Here is a 21,507-nt window from a genome sequence, read left to right as displayed (position 1 = left end):
CAATGTGTTGTTGTCAGATACTGTAACAGATCTCTGTAATGTGATACATGGAGAAGACATGTTGAGCTCTAGAACCTTCTAACTTAAAATATACTGTCATCAGTTGTCCACATTACATTCATATGATACTGACTGTGTATACTGTAGTGTACATCTATTTGATGTGTCATCAGTCCCATTATTTACAATATTTACATCATCAACAGTGGTAGTAGCAGAGACGTAGGAACAAGCGAGATATCTCAGTAGCTCCTTTTTTGTCATTCATATACAGTCAGTCTATGAATTATGCAGATCAGACCCAGCTGTTCTCACATTGCTGTCTATGGGAGAGCTTCCCCTTAAAGCGGCAATATGTAACTTTTTGGGCAACCAAATTCACATAGAAATATGAGTTATAGATCTGTCATTCTCATTGAAAACATGCCTAAAAAGTGGTAGAATGTTCTATGGCCTGTTCTATGGTCTTTTACTTTCGGTTTTGTACACCAGATTCAAACAGCTGAAAATACAATATTTTTGGTTATTGAATACATTTATTGAATGCATATATTTCACAGGGGTTTAGATGGTACAATCATTATCTACACTATACATTGCTTATTTTGTCACATAAACAGAAATTATGCAAACTATTTGAATTTCAGCAACCAGGAAATGGTAGAGCGATTTCTGAATATTGCACCTTTCAGGATTAAGCAGACCGGAAATGTACCAATTTTGTTCAATGGTAAGCCATTTTTGACCGTTCAAAACAAAGGTTGGACCACTTAAATTAGTTATTTGTATGTATGCCTCTCAAGACACAAAATACTGCACAAAGCCTGAGATACTTTACTCGTGAGGGTTGGAAGGTTTGTGGAGGGTTTGTGGAGGAGGGTGGTGTGTGTGAAGCTGCCTTTTTCCACTGTGGGCAGAGAGAGACAAGTGTCTTGATGGTAAAACAGGTGTTTTTCTAGTCCCTCCAGGTTCCGTTGTCTCCATCTCTCTGACCAGGCTGCTGTGTGGTATACTGGTGATGTCTCCCTTTCTACTGGTGTCCATCGTGCTGACGGTGAAATGCTGCAGGGCTCGAGGTGAGAACTTTATTTCAGTGTATTTACAAATCAGCTTATCCAGCTGGATAATCTCCATCTTTATGTCATGCTCTGTGATCAATCAAGCAACATTATGGACTAAACGTTCAAATCCTGTTTCTGCAGGATTATTTTGCTGTGACAATATAGTTTACATTAAGATCATATATCTGTATATGAGGTGGGGGTGAATGACCACCCTATATTGAAGTAGCATCTCTGTGAGAACCTGATCTTGTATAGCAGATGGTGTGGTGGTGTGGTGAGCATTTAACCAAGTCACCAATCAGGAACTACAGAGTAGCACTAACTCATTGGTTGCTAAATGTGCTGTCAATGACAATGAATGCAAAATACTATATTTGTTGGATGTGTTCTAGTATCAAGTTGTGATTATTGTAAATGGTTGAGAGTTCCGTCTCTACAGTTATAGTAAACTGTACTAAGAGATTAATTAGTGGGGGTTTTTGGTGTCTATACTTTGTGTGCAGAACAGCAGGTTGATGTTTATTGGGCTGTATCTTAATTAAACTGGAGGCAGAGCTGAGCAATTTCCACTAGATAGGCCTGCTCCAAAGTCTAAATTGGCTACATATTGAAAAATAAAATAAAATAAAATATGCTTTTAGTCATAATGTATGTTTATGCATAATGTTTGCAGTGTTAGGATTAAGTTTAGGTGTAAAAAAACGGATTTCATGACTGTCTATGCAAGCTAGTGACTACTCTGCAGAACTGCCTCTAGTACATCAGTCATCTCAATAAATGCAAACCTGCTGCAGGACATGGTAAGTCAGTGGCCATTTAAAGCTGCAGTCCGTAATTCAAACTATCACAAAACGGACACCCTCGCACTTGTGTTATACAGCTGAGGAATGGGGCTCGGGGAATTAATTAATGTACGTTGTTTACAACTGACATTGTTAACAAACGTTGTCATAAAATAACAGTATATGTTTGTTATGATGGGATATGACAGTTGTACCACCCTTACAGAAAAACACAATCATTTCACATGTGATCTTATGAGCCATTATCAAAAAAACAAGCTTTTGGCAAACCGTTGTGGCAAACCTTTGTGGAAAATTTGCAGCAACTTGTGAACTTCTGGTAAACAATTCTGGGAAACTTGTGAACATCCTACTGAATGCTGCGAATTTGCTACAAACGTAGTATTAATTTGCAAATTAGATCAGGGTTTTGGTTACTGTGTGTTCACAAAATTGAAATGTACCTACAAAAACCAAATCACATAACTTTAAATCAATTTACTTCTCAGAGAAAATTAAAGAGAGACATTAAACATAGGAAATATACTAAACAACATGCATTCAATGTCTTAACAGATCAAAATAAATCCAACACAACTTGAAATCATCAGCATGGTAATGAAGAAAAGAGCAAAGACTAAATTGTTTGTTTATGTCATGATCATCTTGGGAAGAAGTGGACCAAAGCGCAGTACATGCTTATTTAATATAAGAATTCGCCAACAAAACAATAAACATCAAACGAAACAAGACACCAACGTAGTGCTCACAGGCAACTACACATGGACAACTACCCACCCAGAGAGGTGGGAAAAGGCAACCTAAGTATGGTTCTCAATCAGAGACAACGATAGACAGCTGCCTCTGATTGAGAACCACACCCGGCCAAACACACAGAAATAGAAAACATAGAATACAAAACATAGAATGCCCACCCCAACTCACGCCCTGACCAAACCAAATAGAGACATAAAAATGATCTCTAAGGTCAGGGCGTGACAGTTTAATATTTTGTGACCACTCAGGGGATGTTTAAAGGGGCAACTACATAATTATTTACATGAGCCAAGTGATAACTGAGCAATAGATTTCAAACAATGGAAGTTCAGACGATAATTAACAAGATTTCAATAAATTAAACTATTGCCTTTTAGAGTGATCTTTGGAGATGGCGGCCCTGTGGAAGTCCTTCGTCCAAAGCTTGTTGAATGCATGCAATGAAACAATCAGAAAACACAAAACTAAATTAGGATACTGAAAACATTCCATTTTGGATTCTTAAAAAGGTAGAAATTGAGGAATGCATAATATGGCAATTCATACTGTATTATTTTTCCAAAATGTTGGGTTAAAAATAATCACATTTGGGTCATTTCGACCACACAGCGCTGGGTAAATATTAAACAAACACAGCATTGGGATAATTCAATCAAGCAGGGTTGGGTTGGGTTGGGTTGTACATCTAACCGAGCAACTTGGGTTGAGTGCTTCACCCAGCTGCAGGGTAAATTATGCTATATTTCTGGGTTGTGTGACATAAACCCAGGACATTGACGGGGGGGTTACAATGTTGAATTGAAAATAATTAATTTGTATTGACTGCATTTCAGAACATATATCACGTCAGAGAACTGTCCTATGTACAATAATGAGAGCAAATCAATAGATATTCACATCCACTGTCTTAGGTGGCAGCACACAGACACACACACACACACATCGTGCTTTTATGCCATAAGTAACTTGGGTCGAGTCAAAACATCATTACACAGAGAAAAAGTGTAAAATATTACATTTGAAGGTCACTCTACAAAGGACATGGACTAATGACTCATGACCTAACTGTATTTCACCCATATAGCACTTTCACAATGTAACATTTGAATTTAAAATAAATTGTTGTGATAAATTGAAATCGTAGTGGAACGTGCGTTAGCCCAGCTTGAACAAAACGTTTAATTATATATGAATCGTACAAATATATAAAGATGTATGTGCAACAGTAGATGAACTAAAGACAAACAAGCACATACTGCACAGTACACTCAGGGTATATTGAGCCAATCATGGTCTGTGTGTCAGTATTCTTAGTTATAATAACAAAAATAGATTCCATAATTCTTTTCTAATTTCATAATACAATCACCATCATTTTTTTACTATTATACTATAATAAGTAAAGAAATATGGTGATCAATCACATTGTTATGGTCTAAATAAACAGAGTAGAAATCTCACAGATGCTTAATAAAGCTCAAAACAAGTTTATTCACCCACTGGGTCATACAGCTGCATAAGACAAAGAACATATTCATACAAGCACTAGTTTTTAACCCTTTCTCCTATGCTGAGCCCCTCCTACACATCTGAACAGCCTATACATCGCTGTTGCTAGACAGAACCTTGGAGATATCTGTTCTTCCTCACTTCATCTGACCTGACTTCTGCCCAAACTACTCACTCCTCCCCAACTCACCGTGGTCATGTTGACTTGTACCAGACTGTGTCTCTTCTCCTCTCATAGGACCCCTGATGGCTAACAGTAACATATCCTGACACAATGTAAACGTTATACATTCCCCTCCCTCCCTCAGTGGCATTAATAAGTATACTTCATATTTCAAGTTCAGAAGTCAGAACACAACAATATTTAGAAAATATTGGAACATGAACTGCATTGGCCTTAATGTTTGTGTCTTTCCACAGCTCTGCCTGTGGCCTCAGTGAGTGTCTCTCCTCAGGGTGTCCTCTACTCTGGAGAGACAGTCAGTCTGCAGTGTGTCATACCAGACTACACAGACTGGATGTACCTCTGTTTCAGAGACAACCATCATCTTCCCAGTCAGACCAGTAAAGCCATCGATAATCACAATCCCCATCACTTTGACTGGTCAGGCTGGTCAGTACAGATGTGAGGGGAAGAGGATGAGGAGAGATAGGACCCAGAGGTCACAACCCAGTGATGACATTACCATCAGTGTCACTGGTAAGTTCACTATAGTCAGTATCACTATTACAGTGTAATTTGAAACAGCTACTTATGTATCCAGTTTAGGTAATATGTCTAATCTGTGATATGTTTTCTCAGCTCTGCCCAAAGCTACACTGACTGTAGAGCCAAACCCTGTGTTCCCTGGAGAGACAGTTACTCTGATGTGTTCAGTAGGGTCTGACAGTATCTGGAACTATCAGTGGTACAAAGACAGGAATGATAATGTAGTATCCCAGTCTGGTTACAGTAACATTGGAGTCTCTCACACCATCAGTAGAGCTGATGTGTCTGACCAGGGTCAGTACTGGTGTGAAGGGAACAGAGTGTCTAGACCCACATCTTCACAACCAAGTGGTCCTGTCACTCACTGTAAAAGGTGAGTTACTAGGTGTTTTTTTGTAAAAAATATGGCCACTATTTATATTGATTCAATCATGGTCTGCGTGTCAGAATTCTTAGTTAAAGTTTTGGGAGAGTGACACATTTTTCTGTTAAGTCTCCAAACTCCAAAGCAATAACAAACATATTGTTAAATTAGTTTAGTACAGAGTAAATGTTTATACACATTCTGTATTTCTATTGAGAGGAGTCTGTCCTGTACACTGACTCCTAAACTTGATGTTTGAACATAAAGGAAAACATTTCTATAGAGGTTTCATCTTTGTATCTGTGCCATTATGGTGTCTGTTACAACACGGGCAGCACATCTACATGTTAATGCTGCATGTCCCATAATCTACCAACTGTGTTACAGAGGAACACCATGTGGTTAGTGGACACTTCAGGAAAAAGAGTAGAGAATTGAGATGTATAGACAACAGGGGGGTTCCAACCCTCCAAGACCCCAAACATTGACATCTATTTGACCAAAACACAACTACAACTATATACTACTCTACTGTACTGTACTGTACCCTACTCTACTGTACTCTACTGTACTCTACTGTACTGTACCCTACTCCACTGTAACCTACTTTAGTGTACTGTACTGTGCTCTACAAGCTCATAAGATGTTGATGTATTGTGAGTGATGACTCCAGATTTACAGTATTATTTATATATTATGTTACACAGCTGGGGATGTGATCCTGGAGAGCCCTGCCCATCCTGTGACTGAAGGAGACTCTGTGACTCTGTGCTGTAAATACCAGACAATCAGATCAAACTTCAAGGCAGATTTCTACAAAGATGGAGTACTCATCAAGAATGAGACCACAGGAGAGATGACCATCCCTACAGTATCCAAGTCAGATGAAGGATTCTATAAGTGTAAATCTGGTCAAGGAGAATCACCAGAGAGCTGGGTGACAGTCAGAGGTGAGAAAACATTTATGATCACATCTTAGTTACCTTATTATTATCTGTGTTAAAAACATTTTTAAATGTTGATGTTAATATAGTTTTACATTTGCACTCCCCTAGAAAATATGATCTCTTCACTAAATTGTCAAAAGACGGGCCACTCTGCTTTCTTTTCATGCTCTATAATCTTAACCTATATAATCTCTCTCAGAATCTGTCCTGTTCTCTCTCCAGTCTTAGATACATACAGGAATTGAATTACTTTATTTATTTTCTACCTCAGAGTCTGATGGTGTTGTGCTGTTCTCTCTCCAGTCGTATCTCCTGGATCATCTACATCAGTCCTAGAAGGAGTGGTTGTGGGTCTGCTTGTTGCTGGTGTTCTACTGGTCATTCTCCTGGTCCTGCTGGTGAGATATCAAAACAGCAAAGGTGAGACTTTTACTATTTCTCAATTAATGTTTAATTCATGTTTAGGAGAGACATTTCTAAATAAAAATAGTTGAAGAAAGTTCAGTACATAACACAATGTTTTTGTCATTACAGGTTCCTGTTTCAACAGAATATTCTGGTGAGTACACCTGTCTCTCAACTATATTGAGACGTACAGTATAACATCTTCTCTATGCCTCTTAAGCTGAGTGTATCTCTCTCCCTGTAGGCCCCCTCAGCCCCAGAGAACCAACCAGAACACCCAAAAGGAACAAGGATCTACCCAGGGCCAGGCTCCTGATACTGGGTATACACATCAGCAGCATGGTCAGTCTCTTAGCCCAGACCTCTACCAGTCTCCTCTCTCTGTAACCTCATACACTGACTCATCAACATGCACTTTTTATAACAACATGTTACCATACTCTCTGTCCCTAGACAAGCTGATGGATAACCAACCTAAATAACCTGTCTCTCTCTTTTTTGACCAACAGGTGATGCTAACATCTAAGATCCAATCAATCCCTCAGACAAGAATGATAATGGTAGTGTAATGTAATGTTTTCAGTATGAATGTGTAGTAGTCTGCTGCTCTTCATTTAATATGACATGTGGAGTTTGACTAAGTTGAGGTGTTTGTGTATTATGTCTCAGATGCTGCTGAAGCTTCTGCTGCTGGACCAAGTCATGTGACTTACGCCCAGATTCAACTGAAGAAATTGGACAAGAAAAAGAAAGGTGACTCTCAACTGTGACATATATTGATAAAAACATGTGACAGTGTATCTAAGATGAGATCAAATGTGTACATAAATATATTAAAAAACAAATTTACAAATGTTCTGCTCTTCTTCCTCCTCGAAGAAAATCCAGTCTATTCCGAGGTGAAGACAGGGAAAGCCACAGTAAAAACCCATTCTACAGGTTGGCAGTCATTAAAACCTTAATTCGCAATTTTTGAGTTTGGGACGAAGAGGCAGAATGTGCAATAAGTTAATTCCTCATTTGTTGACTGTAAATGTCCATTGTCAGCAGCAGCTGGACCTGTTGATGTGACCTATGCTGAGGTTGACCTCCAAAAGAGGGTCAAAGCCAAGAAGAAGAGAGGTAAGACTGGACATCCCTCCCTCCATATTCCCCCTAACAGAACCTCACTCCTCTTTGACCCCATAGTGAATACATTTATATATTATTCTGTTTATTATTCTGGGTATTATTCTGGATATTATTTGGGATATAACTATTATATTATGCTGTTGTTTATTTTCCTACAGAAACAGCAACCCCACCAGAGGCAGATTCGGTCTATTCTCAAGTGAAGCCACGCACAGCCCCAGGTAAAACTAATAGCCATATGCTATTGATAGTAGTACAGGTGTAGGATCTTAATTTGACCAGTTTCTCACAGAAGGAAAATAAACCTGCAGCAAAATGAAATACGAACTATTGTGTGGATGTGTAGGGCTTGATACATATGTAGTTAAGAAAATCAAGTCTGATATTCTAAACTGGAAATTAAAATCTTTAGAAGCTTCTTTTAAACCTTGAATACACCACACGTTTGCATTTCCTGCTTTGCAGGACATTTCCTGCAACAACAAGGTGATCAAATTAAGATGCTACACCTGAATACTTATGGAACAAATGCTCTGATATCAAAGTATACTGTACCTATTTAAAGTATACCTCTAAAAAATGTTGTGTGGTGATATGGGGGTGGCAGGTAGCTCAGCCTAGGGGTGGCAGGTACCCTAGTGGTTAGAGTGTTGGGCCAATAACCGAAAGGTTGGCTGATCGAATCCAAAAGCTCACAAGGCAAAAAAATCTGTTGTTCTGCCCCTGAATATGGCAGTTATCCCACTGTTCCTAGGCTGTCATTGTAAATAAGAATTTTGTTCTTAACCGGCTTGCCTAGTTAAATAAAGGTTAAATAAACAAATATGTTACAGGTCCCTGAGGGAGATATAAGGGACGTGTCATCAGAGGAGGAGCAGGAGAAATCTGGGAACATGGATTGCGCACACACGCGCTCCCACACACATGCACACACACACATATAAACATACACATATAAACATACAAACAAAATCCCACGCACACACACAAAACAGACATGTGTGCAGACATGCACACACACGCACACAAACAAAAACACACACACATGCAGAAAAACGTTGGTTGTTTAGGCCTGGTTCGCAGTCGGCGTTCCAATTCATCCCGAAGGTGTTCAATGGGATTGAGGTCAGGGCTCTGTGCAGGCCAGTAAAGTTCTTCCACACCAATTTCGACAAACCATTTCTGTATGGACCTCGCTTTGTGCAACTGGGCATTGTCATGCTGACACAGGCCTTCTCCAAACTGTTGTCATAAACTTGGAAGCATAGAATCATCTAGAGTGTCATTGTATTCTGTAGCGTTAAGATTTCCCTTTTTGCTGGAACTAAGGGGCGTAGCCCGAACCATGAAGAACAGCCCCAGACCATTATTCTTCCTCCACGGAACTTTACAGTTGGCACTATGCATTGTGGCAAGTAGCGCTTTTCTCGCATCCATCAAAACCAGATTTGTCCGACGGACTGCCAGATGGTGAAGACTGATTCATCACTCCAGAGAATGCATTTTCACTTCTCCAGCGTCCTATGTCAGCAAACTTCACGTCACTCCAGCCGACGCTTAGCATTGCACACGGTGATCTAAGGCTTGTGTGCAGATGCTCGGCCTCGGAAACCCATTTCATGAAGCTTCCAACGAACAGTTCTTATGATGATGTTGCTTCCAGAGGCAGTTTGGAACTCGGTAGTGAGTGTTGCAACCGAGAACAGACAATTTTTATGCGCTTCAGCACTCTGCTGTCCCGTTCTGTGAGATTGTGTGGCCTACCACTTCACGGCTGAACCTTTGTTGCTCCTAGACGTTTCCACTTCACAATACCAGCACTTACAGTTTACTGGGGCAGCTCTAGCAGGGCAGAAATTTTATGAACTGACTTGTGGCATCCTATGGTGGCATCCTATGACAGTGCCACATTGAAAGTCACTGACCTCTTCAGTAAGGCCATTCTGCTGCCATTGTTGGGGTATGGAGATTGCATGGATATGTGCTTGATTTTATATACCTATCAGCAACGGGTGTGGCTGAAATAGCCAAATCCACTCATTTGAAGGGGTGGTCACATATTTATATATATATATATATATATATATATATAGTAGTGTATTATTTTGTATGAGCATAATTACTGTCTTACCCTAATTAGCCAGGACGCCCCTAGTTTGACAGTGGTGCTCCATTTTCAAATCAAATAAAAATTTATTGGTCACATACACGTGATTAGCAGATGTTATTGTGGGTGTGCGAAATGCTTGTGCTTTGACCCCCCCAAAAAAATCCCCCAGACACACAAATCTAAATAGGAATGAATTAAGACTATATACATATAGACGAGCGATGTCAGAGCGGAACGGACTAAGATATAGTAGAATAGTATAGAATACAGTATACAGTCGTGGCCATTTGGGAAAAGGAAAATGCAAGATACAGTATATATTTTCACTGAGCTGCGCTTCGATAGTGGGACCGATAGGAGCTTGGGTGACATCCTCATCTTTTCGAGCTCCCTTCAAGAACACACTAAGCATGTCAGACAAGTGCTCAAACGCCTCCTAGACAGCCATTTGTACGTTAAGCCGGAAAAGTGTGAATTCCATTCCTCTCGAGTACAATTCCTGGGATTTGTAGTGGAACCCGGTCGGATCCAGATGGACCCCAAGAAGGTAGGGGAGGTAGCGGATTGGCTCACCCCCAAGTCCGTTAAGGAAGTTCAGCGTTTCCTGGGCTTCACCAACTTTTACCGCAAGTTCATCAAGAACTTCAGCTCGGTGGCAGCCCCTCTCTCAGCTGTAACCAAGGGTGGCAACACAAGGTTTCTGTGGGGAAGAGAAGCTGAGACGGCCTTCCAAGGACTCAAGCAGCGCATCCTCTCTGCTCCCATCCTGACACTACCGACGGCGGATGAACCTTTTGTGGTGGAGGTAGACGCATCAGAGGTTGGTGTTGGAGCTGTACGGTCTCAGAGGGGTGAAGACAAGAGGCTTCATCCTTGCGCCTTCTTCTCTCACCGGCTTACCCCGGCCGAGAGGAATTACGATGTGGGGGATCGTGAACTCCTAGCGGTTAAGATGGCATTGAAGGAATGGAGACACTGGCTCGAGGGGGCTTCTCAACCATTTCAAGTGCTTACGGACCACAAAAATCTGGAGTATATCCAGCAGGCGAAGCGGTTGAACTCCAGACAAGCTCGATGGTCTCTTTTCTTCAGCCGATTCCAGTTTATCCTCACCTATAGACCCGGGTCGAAGAATCTCAAACCGGACGCCTTGTCACGAATCTACTCTCCTGCCATTCGAGAAGATACTGACATGACTGTCCTTCCTGCCGCTAAGATCGTGGCTCCGATCTCGTGGCAAGTGGAGGATACCGTGAAACAAGCTCAAGCCATCGAACCGGGTCCTGGAGGAGGTCCTGCCAATCGGTTGTTTGTTCCCAAGGCAGCAAGATCCCAAGTCCTTCTGTGGGGGCACTCCTCTTGCCTCACCTGTCACCCGGGCGTAGGTCGCACCTTGGAGTTCATCCAGCGTAAGTTCTGGTGGCCCACCATAAAAGAAGACGTTGCCACTTTCGTCAAGGCCTGTTCCGTGTGCTGCCAGGGCAAATCTTCTCACCTCCGCCCTCAAGGACTCCTTCACCCTTTATCTATTCCCCACCGACCCTGGTCCCATATCTCGTTGGACTTTATTACTGGCCTTCCTCCGTCCCATGGTAATACTACTATCCTAGTCATCATCGACAGGTTTTCTAAGGCGGCCAGGTTTGTTCCCTTGACCAAATTACCTTCTGCCAAGGAAACGGCTGAGTTGGTGATTAACCATGTGTTCCGAGTCTTTGGCATTCCGCAAGATATGGTTTCCGACAGAGGTCCACAGTTCGCCTCTAGGTTTTGGAAGGCCTTCTGCCAACTCATAGGGGCTACGGCCAGTCTTTCTTCAGGGTACCATCCGGAGTCCAACGGCCAAACTGAGAGGATGAATCAAGAGCTGGAAACCACCCTCAGATGTATGGTCTCCAACAACCCATCCACATGGTCATCCTTCATTGTTTGGGCCGAGTACGCGCACAACACCTTGTGCTCCTCCTCCACTGGTATGTCCCCGCACGAGTGTCAGTTTGGCTATGCTCCGCTATTGTTTCCGGACCAGGAGGCAGAAGTCAGAGTGCCTTCAGCCTTGAGGTTCATCAGACGCTGTCGGCTTACGTGTAAGAAGGCCCGTCTTAATCTTCTGCGTGCCTCACAGCAGTACCAGCGACAAGCCAACAGACGTCGCCGTCCCGGTCCTACCCTGTACCCCGGCCAGAGAGTATGGCTCTCAACAAAAGACTTACCGCTACGGGTGGAGTCTCGCAAGCTGTCCCAGAGATTCATCGGTCCCTTTAAGATTGCCAGGAGAGTCAATCCCGTTACTTTTCGCCTGCACTTACCCAGATCCCTTAAGATCAATCCAACATTTCACATTTCTTTATTAAAACCTGTTGTTTTTTCTCCCCTTATCCCGGCAGGCAGACCTCCCCCTCCGCCCCGTGTCATCGGAGGCCAGTCGGCTTATACCGTCCACCGGATACTGGATTCCCGCCGGGTGCAGCGGTCCTGGCAGTATCTGGTGGACTGGGAAGGCTACGGTCCCGAGGAGCGCTCCTGGGTTCCTACCAACCCTGAGAAGGCTGGTAGGAACGTCAGGAGCCGTTCCTAGGAGGGGGATTCTGTCAGGTTTTGGCCAGGACTGTTCTGGTTTTTGTCACTAGATGTCCCCATTGCACCTTTTTTGAACCTTTTGTTTTTTCCTTGCTCTTTTATTGTTTGCACCTGTGTGTCGTTCCCTTGTTAGTATTTAAACCCTGTGTGTTCCTCAGTTCTTTGCTCAGTGTTTGTACGTTAGCACCCAGCCCCAGCCCAAGCCTTTTTGTGTGAAACATATAGTTCTCTTATTGGATTTTCCAGAGGTTCTCTGGTTTAGTTCTTGTGTATTTTTGAGTAGTCTTTTGAGGTTTGTTTTTCCCTGCTGTTTTTACCACTTTGTGGAGTTTCTTTGTATTTTGGAGGATATCCATTTTGTGCCTCTTGGCTTTATTTTGGACGTGGTGGATTTATATTCTTTGCCTGAAGATCTTGTCCTTTTATTAAATCATTATCTCTAGTACTGCTGAGTCTGCCTCATCTTCTGGGTTCTGCCAACTATTAGTGACTTTCTCTCACCGGGTCCTGACAGATAGATGGGTCAAAAATGGAAGACTGGTTTGCCCAGCAGAGATTGCCCTTGTCCTTTGTAGAATCTTTCTGGTTGTAGTGTTGTAGAGCGGATACGTTGAAGTACCCTGTCTTCTCATAGGATTCTCTGTCCTTTCTGTTTACAGCTGCAGCTGATAACTCGACACCTAGGATGTATCACGTATTCAATAAATAAGTTCAAATACCAAGTTAATACCAAGTTGCCATACTCAGCTCGTGCTGTATTCTGGCTGGTCTAGTCGAAACTCATCCTTCCAGCGTGGTGATCGTTACCTCCACGTTGAAATTAGCCCTTTTAAATGTATGGACACCAGTCCTCACGTTGTCAGGAACTGGTCTCATGTAAATGTCGTTATGTAGAGTGGAAATTCACGCTGGGGTTTGCTAAGTCTGATGTGAATTTGGTCACGGGGGCTTTTATCCTGGAGAAGAGAAGGACATGTTTCATCCCTCTCCAACCAATGTCTGTTCACTTGGGCGTGGCCACTGAGTGAGCATAGTTTACTTATGAAAACAATTCTCTCATTTAGAAGGCTACAATTACATTTAACATTTTCACAAATAGTTTAATATTTAAACATTTCAATTGCACAACAATTCCAAGTGAATCTGATAACTAGAATGTGTAGACTATAGATACAATATATGTTGTCCTGTCATCAGTAATAATGTCCCAGACAACAACTGATCTGACATCATATTCTTTCAGTACCAACGGATACTTTCAACTGGTTGGATTACAGAAATATTGTTCCATTCCCAACCTTTTGATGTTACTGTATTGCAAAGTCTCTCTCTGTGGTAACAACAGATTTTCAAAAGTCCGTTTTTGTAGAGTGGTTTTTGTGGGGGGTCATAAACCGGTGGGGGGAAGAGAGGGAAAGGGGGTTTCATGATCCTCACTCAACAGGGCAAAGTCATGACAACAGTATATACATATGAGATGAGAAATGAGTAATGCAATATATGTAAACATTATTAAGTGACTAAGATACCGTAGAATAGTATAGAATACAGTATATACATATGAGATGAGTAATGCCAGAGGGAGAGCCAGTTTCATCATAGCGCTTGATGGGTTTTCCGACTGCAGTTGAAGAAACTTTCAAAGTTCTTGAAATGTTCCGTATTGACTGACCTTCGTGTCTTAAAGTAATGATGGACTGTTGTTTCTCTTTGCTTATTTGAGCTGTTCCTGCCATAATACGGACTTAGTCTTTTACCAAATAGGCCTACCTTCTCTAGGGAGAGCAAACAAGGGATCCGCTCTAGGGAAGTCATAATCCTGGTCGTAATGACGGAGGTTCTGGTGAGTTACCGCTCCTCTAATATCCAATAGCTCTTCCCGGCTGTGTGTAATGACACAAAACAATCCCTGAGCTAATAACGTAAAAAAGAGTACAAAAACAAACAAAATACTGCAGAGTTGCTAGTCGCAGTGCTGCCATCTCCGTCGGCGCCATCAAAGCACTTCATGATGACAGAGGTGAGTGCTACGGGGCGATAGTCAGTTACCTTTGCCTTCTTGGGTACAGTAACAATGGTGGCCATCATGAAGCATGTGGGGACAGCAGACTGGGATAGGGAGAGATTGAATATGCCCGTAAACACAACAGCCAGCTGGTCTGAGCATGCTCTGAGGAAACGGCTAGGGATGCCATCTGGACATCCTTGTGAGGGTTTAAATGTTTTACTCACGTCGGCCATGGAGAAGGGGAGCCCACAGTCCATGGTAGCGGGCCGCGTTGGTGGCACTGTGTTATATTCAAAGGGTGCAAAGAATGTGTTTAGCCTGTCTGGAAGCAAGATGTGGGTCTCGGCGACGTGGCTGCTTTTCCTTTTGTAGTCCGTGATTGTCTGTAGTCCCTGCCACATACATCTCTTGTCTGAGCCGTTGAATTACTACTACACTTTATCTCTGTACTGATGTTTAGCTTGTTTGATTGCATTGCGGAGTATGTATTCTGCCATATTACCAGTCACCTTGCCATGTTAAAATGCGGTGGTTCGCGCTTTCAGTTTCGCGCGAATACTACCATCTATCCACGGTTAGGGTAGGTTTTAATAGTCACAGTGGGTACTACATCTCCTATTCACTTCCTTATAAACTCAGTCCCTGTATCTTTTCAGTTTTCTCATACATTTCCCCCACGTGGGCCAGCCCACTAGCAATTTGAGTTCTACCAATGAGCTTTAGACCCTCGCCATATGAGTGACATCTAGCAAGAGGTACATCATGCACCCACAGCAGAGTGAGAGAGAGAGCAATCTGCACATATGTGACGTAATACTCAATTTTCAAGGACCACTTTTGGCTCATGAGCGATACTTTCACAACTACTGGCTAAAAAGTATACAAAAGTGACAGAGAATCTCTAAATGATATATATACCCATTGACTCTTGAACAATGTAACTTATAAATGCCTCATGAGATTAGTTCAACTGCTGTACCCCATCAGCTGAAGACACATTGAGATTTTCATAATGACTTTTTAGGGAAGGGTGTGTCTGAAAAGGACAGTTTTCTAATGTCATATCCTCTCTGTAGCAGTTCTGGTGAGCTAGTCAGTTCTGGTACTGTGTATCACTTCCTCTTTAACAAACCAGGAAAAGTGCTGCGGTGGCAACATTTCAGTTTCTGTCACAGTTGCGTGTATAAGTGGCAGGGAAGTCAGGCGCAGGAGAGTCAAATAGAGTGTAGAATGGAGTTTTTTAATTATAGTCCCAGTAATCTGCTCCATAACACTCATAGGACAATATAAAACAAATATGGGTACGATGACCCGTCGCACACCTATACACAATAAACACAACACTTGACAAATAACAATCTCTGACAAAGACATGAGGGGAAACAGAGGGTAAATACACAATAGGTAATGGATGGGATTGAAAACAGGTGTGTGGGAAGACAAGACAAAACCAATGGAAAATGAAAAATGGATCGATGATGGCTAGAAGACCGGTGACGTCGACCGCCGAACACCGCCCGAACAAGGAGAGGCAACGACTTCGGCAGAAGTCGTGACATTACCCCCCCCCTGACGCGCGGCTCCAGCAGCGCGTCGACACCGGCCTCGGGGACAACCCGGAGGGCGAGGTGCAGGGCGATCCGGATGGAGGCGGTGGAATTCTTTTAACATGGAAGGATCTAAAACGTCCTCCACCGGAACCCAGCATCTCTCCTCCGGCCCGTACCCCTCCCAGTCCACGAGGTACTGAAGGCCTCCTCGCCCGACGTCTCGAATCCAAAATGGATCGAACAGAATACGCCGGGACCCCCTCGATGTCTAGAGGAGGTGGAGGAACTTCACGCACTTCAGCCTCCTGGAGCGGGCCAGCCACCACCGGCCTGAGGAGAGACACATGGAACGAGGGGTTAATACGGTAATTAGTGGGCAGTTGTAACCTATAACATACCTCGTTCACTCTCCTCAGGACTTTAAACGGCCCCACAAACCGCGGACCCAGCTTCCGGCAGAGCAGGCGGAGGGGCAGGTTTCGGGTCGAGAGCCAGACCCTGTCCCCTGGTGCGAACACCGGGGCCTCACTGCGGCGACGGTCTGCGCCAATTTTCTGGCGCCTTATGGCACGCTGAAGGTGGACGTGGGCTGCCTCCCAGGTTTCCTCAGCATGCCGAAACCAATTGTCCACCGCAGGAGCCTCGGTCTGACTCTGATGCCAAGGAGCCAGAACCGGCTGATACCCTAATACACATTGAAAAGGAGTAAGGTTAGTGGAGGAGTGACGTAGCGAGTTCTGGGCCATCTCTGCCCAGGGCACGAACTTCACCCACTCCCCCGGCCGGTCCTGGCAATAGGACCGCAGAAACCTGCCCACATCCTGGTTAACTCTCTCCACCTGCCCATTACTCTCGGGGTGAAAACCTGAGGTAAGACTAACCGAGATCCCCAGACATTCCATGAACGCCTTCCAGACCCTTGATGTGAACTGGGGACCCCGATCAGACACTATATCCTCAGGCACCCCATAGTGCCGGAAAACGTGTGTAAACAGGGCCTCTGCAGTTTGTAAGGCCGTAGGGAGACCGGGCAAAGGGAGGAGACGACAGGACTTCGAAAACCGATCCACAACGACCAAGATCGTGGTGTAACCCTGTGAAGGTGGAAGATCAGTCAAAAAATCCACCGACAGGTGCGACCACGGCCGTTGAGGAACAGGTAAAGGTTGAAGCTTACCTCTAGGCAGGTGTCTAGGAGCCTTGCACTGGGCGCACACCGAGCAGGAGGAAACATAAATCCTCACGTCCTTAGCTAAAGTGGGCCACCAGTACCTCCCATCAAGACAGCGCATCGTCCGACCTATCCCAGGATGACCAGAGGAGGGTGACGTGTGAGCCCAATAGATCAATCGGTCGCGGACAGCAGACCGAACGTACAGACGACCAGCGGGACACTCAGGAGGAGAGGACTCTGCACGTGACGCCCGCTCAATGTCCGCGTCCAGCTCCCACACTACTGGCGCCACCAAACACGAAGCTGGGAGTATGGGAGTGGGATCCATGGACCGCTCCTCTGTGTCATACAGCCGAGACAATGCGTCTGCCTTGACGTTCTGGGAGCCTGGTCTGTAAGTAAGAGTAAACACAAAACGAGTGAAAAACATGGCCCACCTTGCCTGGCGAGGATTCATTCTCTTCGCCTGCCGGATATACTCCAGATTTCGGTGGTCAGTCCAGATGAGAAAAGGGTGTTTAGCCCCCTCAAGCCAGTGCCTCCACACCTTCAAGGCTTCTACGACAGCTAACAGCTCTCGGTCCCCCACATCATAGTTTCGCTCCGCCGGGCTGAGCTTCTTCGAAAAGAAAGCACAGGGGCGACGCTTCAGTGGCACACCCGAACGCTGAGAGAGCACTGCTCCTATCCCAGCTTCGGATGCGTCCACCTCTACCATGAATGGCAAAGAGGGATCCGGATGAGCCAACACAGGCGCCGAGGTAAACAGAGTCTTCAGGTGTCCAAAAGCCCTGTTCGCCTCAGCCGACCACTGCAAGCGCACCGGACCCCCCTTTAGCAGTGAGGTAATGGGAGCCGCAACCTGACCAAAACCCCGGATAAATCTCCGGTAGTAATTGGCAAACCCCAAAAAACGCTGCACCTCCTTTACCGTGGTTGGAGTCGGCCAATTACGCACGGCTGTAATGCGGTCGCTCTCCATTTCCACTCCTGAAGTGGAAATCCGATGCCCTAGGAAGGAGATGGATTGTTGGAAGAACAAGCATTTCTCAGCCTTTACATATAGATCATGCTCCAACAGGCGACCAAGCACCCTGCGCACCATAGACACATGCTCGGCGCGTGTAGCGGAGTATATCAGAATATCATCTATATACACCACTACACCCTGCCCGTGCAGGTCCCTGAAGATCTCATCTACAAATGATTGGAAGACTGATGGAGCATTCATCAACCCATATGGCATGACCAGGTACTCATAATGACCTGAGGTGGTGCTAAATGCCGTCTTCCACTCATCACCCTTCCGAATACGCACCAGATTATACGCACTCCTGAGATCCAATTTTGTGAAGAAGCGTGCCCCGCGCATTGACTCCATAACTGTATTTATCAGAGGTAGCGGGTAACTATATTTCACCGTGATTATATTGAGACCTCGATAATCAATGCACGGGCGTAAACCGCCATCCTTCTTCTTCACAAAAAAGAAACTCGAAGAGGCGGGTGAAATGGATGGCTGAATGAACCCCTGATGCAGGGATTCAGAGACATATGTATCCATAGCCACCGTCTCCGCTTGCGACAGGGGATACACGTGACTCCTGGGATATGCAGCGTCTACCAGGAGATCTATCGCACAATCCCCCTGTCGATGGGGTGGTATGGAGGAATGTGCACGGTGGAGACCTGGTCTGGACTTTCCACCGTAGTAGCACCAACGGAAACCCCTAAACACCTACCTGAGCACTCTCGCGACCACCCCGTGAGAGCCCTCTGTGGCCAAGAAACAGTGGGGTTATGACACGCTAACCAGGGTAGACCTAGCACCACAGAATACGCAGGGGAATCAATAAGAAAAAGACTAATCTTCTCCTTGTGACCATCCTGCGTTATCATATACAACGGTGCGGTGACCTCACTGATAAAACCTGACCCTAATGGTCGACTATCTAAGGCATGAATAGGGAAAGGCATATCCACAGACACAATAGGGATCCCTAAACTATGAGCTAAATTTTTATTAATGAAATTTCCAACCGCGCCTGAATCTACTAGCGCCTTATACTGGGAATGCAGGGAAAAGCCGGAAAAGTGACAGAGACAAACATAAGTGCAACAGAGGGCTCTGGATGAGAATGGTGCCTACTCACCTGGGGTGATGCCAGAGTGCCCTGCCTGCCTTCTCTATTCCCAGAGGAACCAACCCGGCACCGACCAGCAGTGTGATCTCTGCGACCATAGATGGTGCTCGAGCGGGAACCCCCTCCGGTCTCCCGGCGCACCGTCCCTCCCAATTCCATTGGTTCGGGAGAGAGGGTGCGGGAGGATGGAACAACCAGACCCCGATCTAGACGTCCACGAGTAGCCAGCATGTTGTCCAGCCTGATGGACATGTCCACCAGCTGGTCAAAGTTGAGGGTGGTGTCTCTACAGGCCAGCTCCCGACGGACGTCCTCGCGTAGACTACAGCGGTACTGGTCGATCAGGGCCCTGTCGCTCCATCCAGCGCCGGCAGCCAAGGTCCTAAACTCCAAAGCAAACTCCTGGGCACTCCTCGTCTCCTGCCTCAGATGATAGAGGAGCTCACCCGCCGTTTTTCCTTCGGGAGGATGGTCGAATACTCTCCTGAAATAAAGGGTGAACTCCTCAAAATGGTCCAACGCCGCATTCTCCTCTCTACACACAGCGCTGGCCCACTCCCGTGCTTTCCCGGTGAGGCATGAGACGAGGGCGGAACTCTTCTCCCGGTCGGATGGTACTGGGGAGATCGTGGCCAGATATAAGTTCAGTTTAAGGAGGAAACCCTGGCAGCCGGCAGTATCTCCGTTGTAACCCGTGGGTAGGGGTAAACGGATTTTGTTAGGTTCAGGTGGGGAAAACGCGTTAAAGGTAAATCCCAGTTGTGGCAGTGGAGGCGCTGGAGAAACTCCCTGTCTCTCCCAGCGATCCATATTCTGGACAATGCGATCCATAACGGCGCTCAAACAGTCAATCTCCTTCGCTTGTTCCATAACGCGCTTTTCCACCTCCATGGGCGTCGTGTCCTCTCCTGCTGACTTCATATATAATGGTCAGAGATTCTGTCACAGTTGCGTGTATAAGTGGCAGGGAAGTCAGGCGCAGGAGAGTCAAATAGAGTGTAGAATGGAGTTTTTTAATTATAGTCCCAGTAATCTGCTCCATAACACTCATAGGACAATATAAAACAAATATGGGTACGATGACCCGTCGCACACCTATACACAATAAACACAACACTTGACAAATAACAATCTCTGACAAAGACATGAGGGGAAACAGAGGGTAAATACACAATAGGTAATGGATGGGATTGAAAACAGGTGTGTGGGAAGACAAGACAAAACCAATGGAAAATGAAAAATGGATCGATGATGGCTAGAAGACCGGTGACGTCGACCGCCGAACACTGCCCGAACAAGGAGAGGCAACGACTTCGGCAGAAGTCATGACAGTTTCTGTAACGGTAGTCGTCATATTCCTCCTCCTCGGACGAGGAGAGGCGAGAAGGATCGGACCAATACGCGGAGTGGTTAGTGTTCATGATGAATGATTTTTTATATCGGAAAAACTGAACACTGAAAATACAAAACAAATAAACAAAGTGCAGAAAACAGATACAGTACCGTGTGGTGAAAAACACAAACACGGAAACAAACACCCACAAACACACGTGAAACCCAGGCTGCCTAAGTATGATTCTCAATCAGGGACAACGATAGACAGCTGCCTCTGATTGAGAATCATACCAGGCCGAACACAAAAATCCCAACATAGACAATCAACCATAGACAAACCCACCCAACTCACGCCCTGACCAACTAAAATAAATACAAGACAAAGGAAAACAGGTCAGGAACGTGACAGTTTCAACCACATATCTGATAACAAAACTCTATAATTGAATGTCTGGCATTACATTAGAATACCCCTGGTAATAAGACAGAATAGAATATTATAGACTATTATAGAATATTATAGAATAGAAAAGAAGAGAAATGTCAAAAGAGAGCTCTCCAAACTAGTACTTTAGGTTGATCAGTTATAGTTCAGTTGCAACATCAGGAAATACTAACAGAAATAACTTGATATGTGACATCCTTTCTCAGATAAAAATAGTGATGTGTAACATTTTATAACCTCCCTCATCTAAGATAGAAAGGACCTCTCACTATACTTCAACATTAAACTACTGTAGTCCTACAACCAACACACACAAATGACACGCTTCAAGAACATGGTCGTAAGATCTTCTGTTTCCAAAACGGAAATGTGATTGCAAAGAGGTCTTCCAAGTAAGCAAAGGTCAACATCAGTGTGGGGTATTTACATGTAAATGTAAATGTTGTACATTTTCTGTAATTTAGCCGACGCTC

At 44.5% G+C, this 21,507-nt stretch overlaps 1 protein-coding gene across 1 annotated transcript in view; it reads left to right on the top strand.

Moving 5' to 3' along the window:
- LOC129835471 (leukocyte immunoglobulin-like receptor subfamily B member 2) overlaps window positions 1-5,241 on the top strand; it is a 77,415-nt gene extending 72,174 nt beyond the window's left edge. The window contains 3 exon segments of the mRNA XM_055901108.1: window positions 4,553-4,713; window positions 4,715-4,832; window positions 4,935-5,241. Coding sequence (XP_055757083.1) covers window positions 4,553-4,713; window positions 4,715-4,832; window positions 4,935-5,218 — 563 coding nt within the window. The 3' untranslated portion in view covers window positions 5,219-5,241.
- The last annotated feature ends 16,266 nt before the right edge of the window (window positions 5,242-21,507 follow it).

This window comes from Salvelinus fontinalis, chromosome 36, assembly GCF_029448725.1.
Source record: "Salvelinus fontinalis isolate EN_2023a chromosome 36, ASM2944872v1, whole genome shotgun sequence".
Lineage (NCBI taxonomy): Eukaryota > Metazoa > Chordata > Actinopteri > Salmoniformes > Salmonidae > Salvelinus > Salvelinus fontinalis.
Note: the sequence above shows the minus strand (reverse complement) of the source record. Positions and strands in the feature narration are given on the sequence as shown.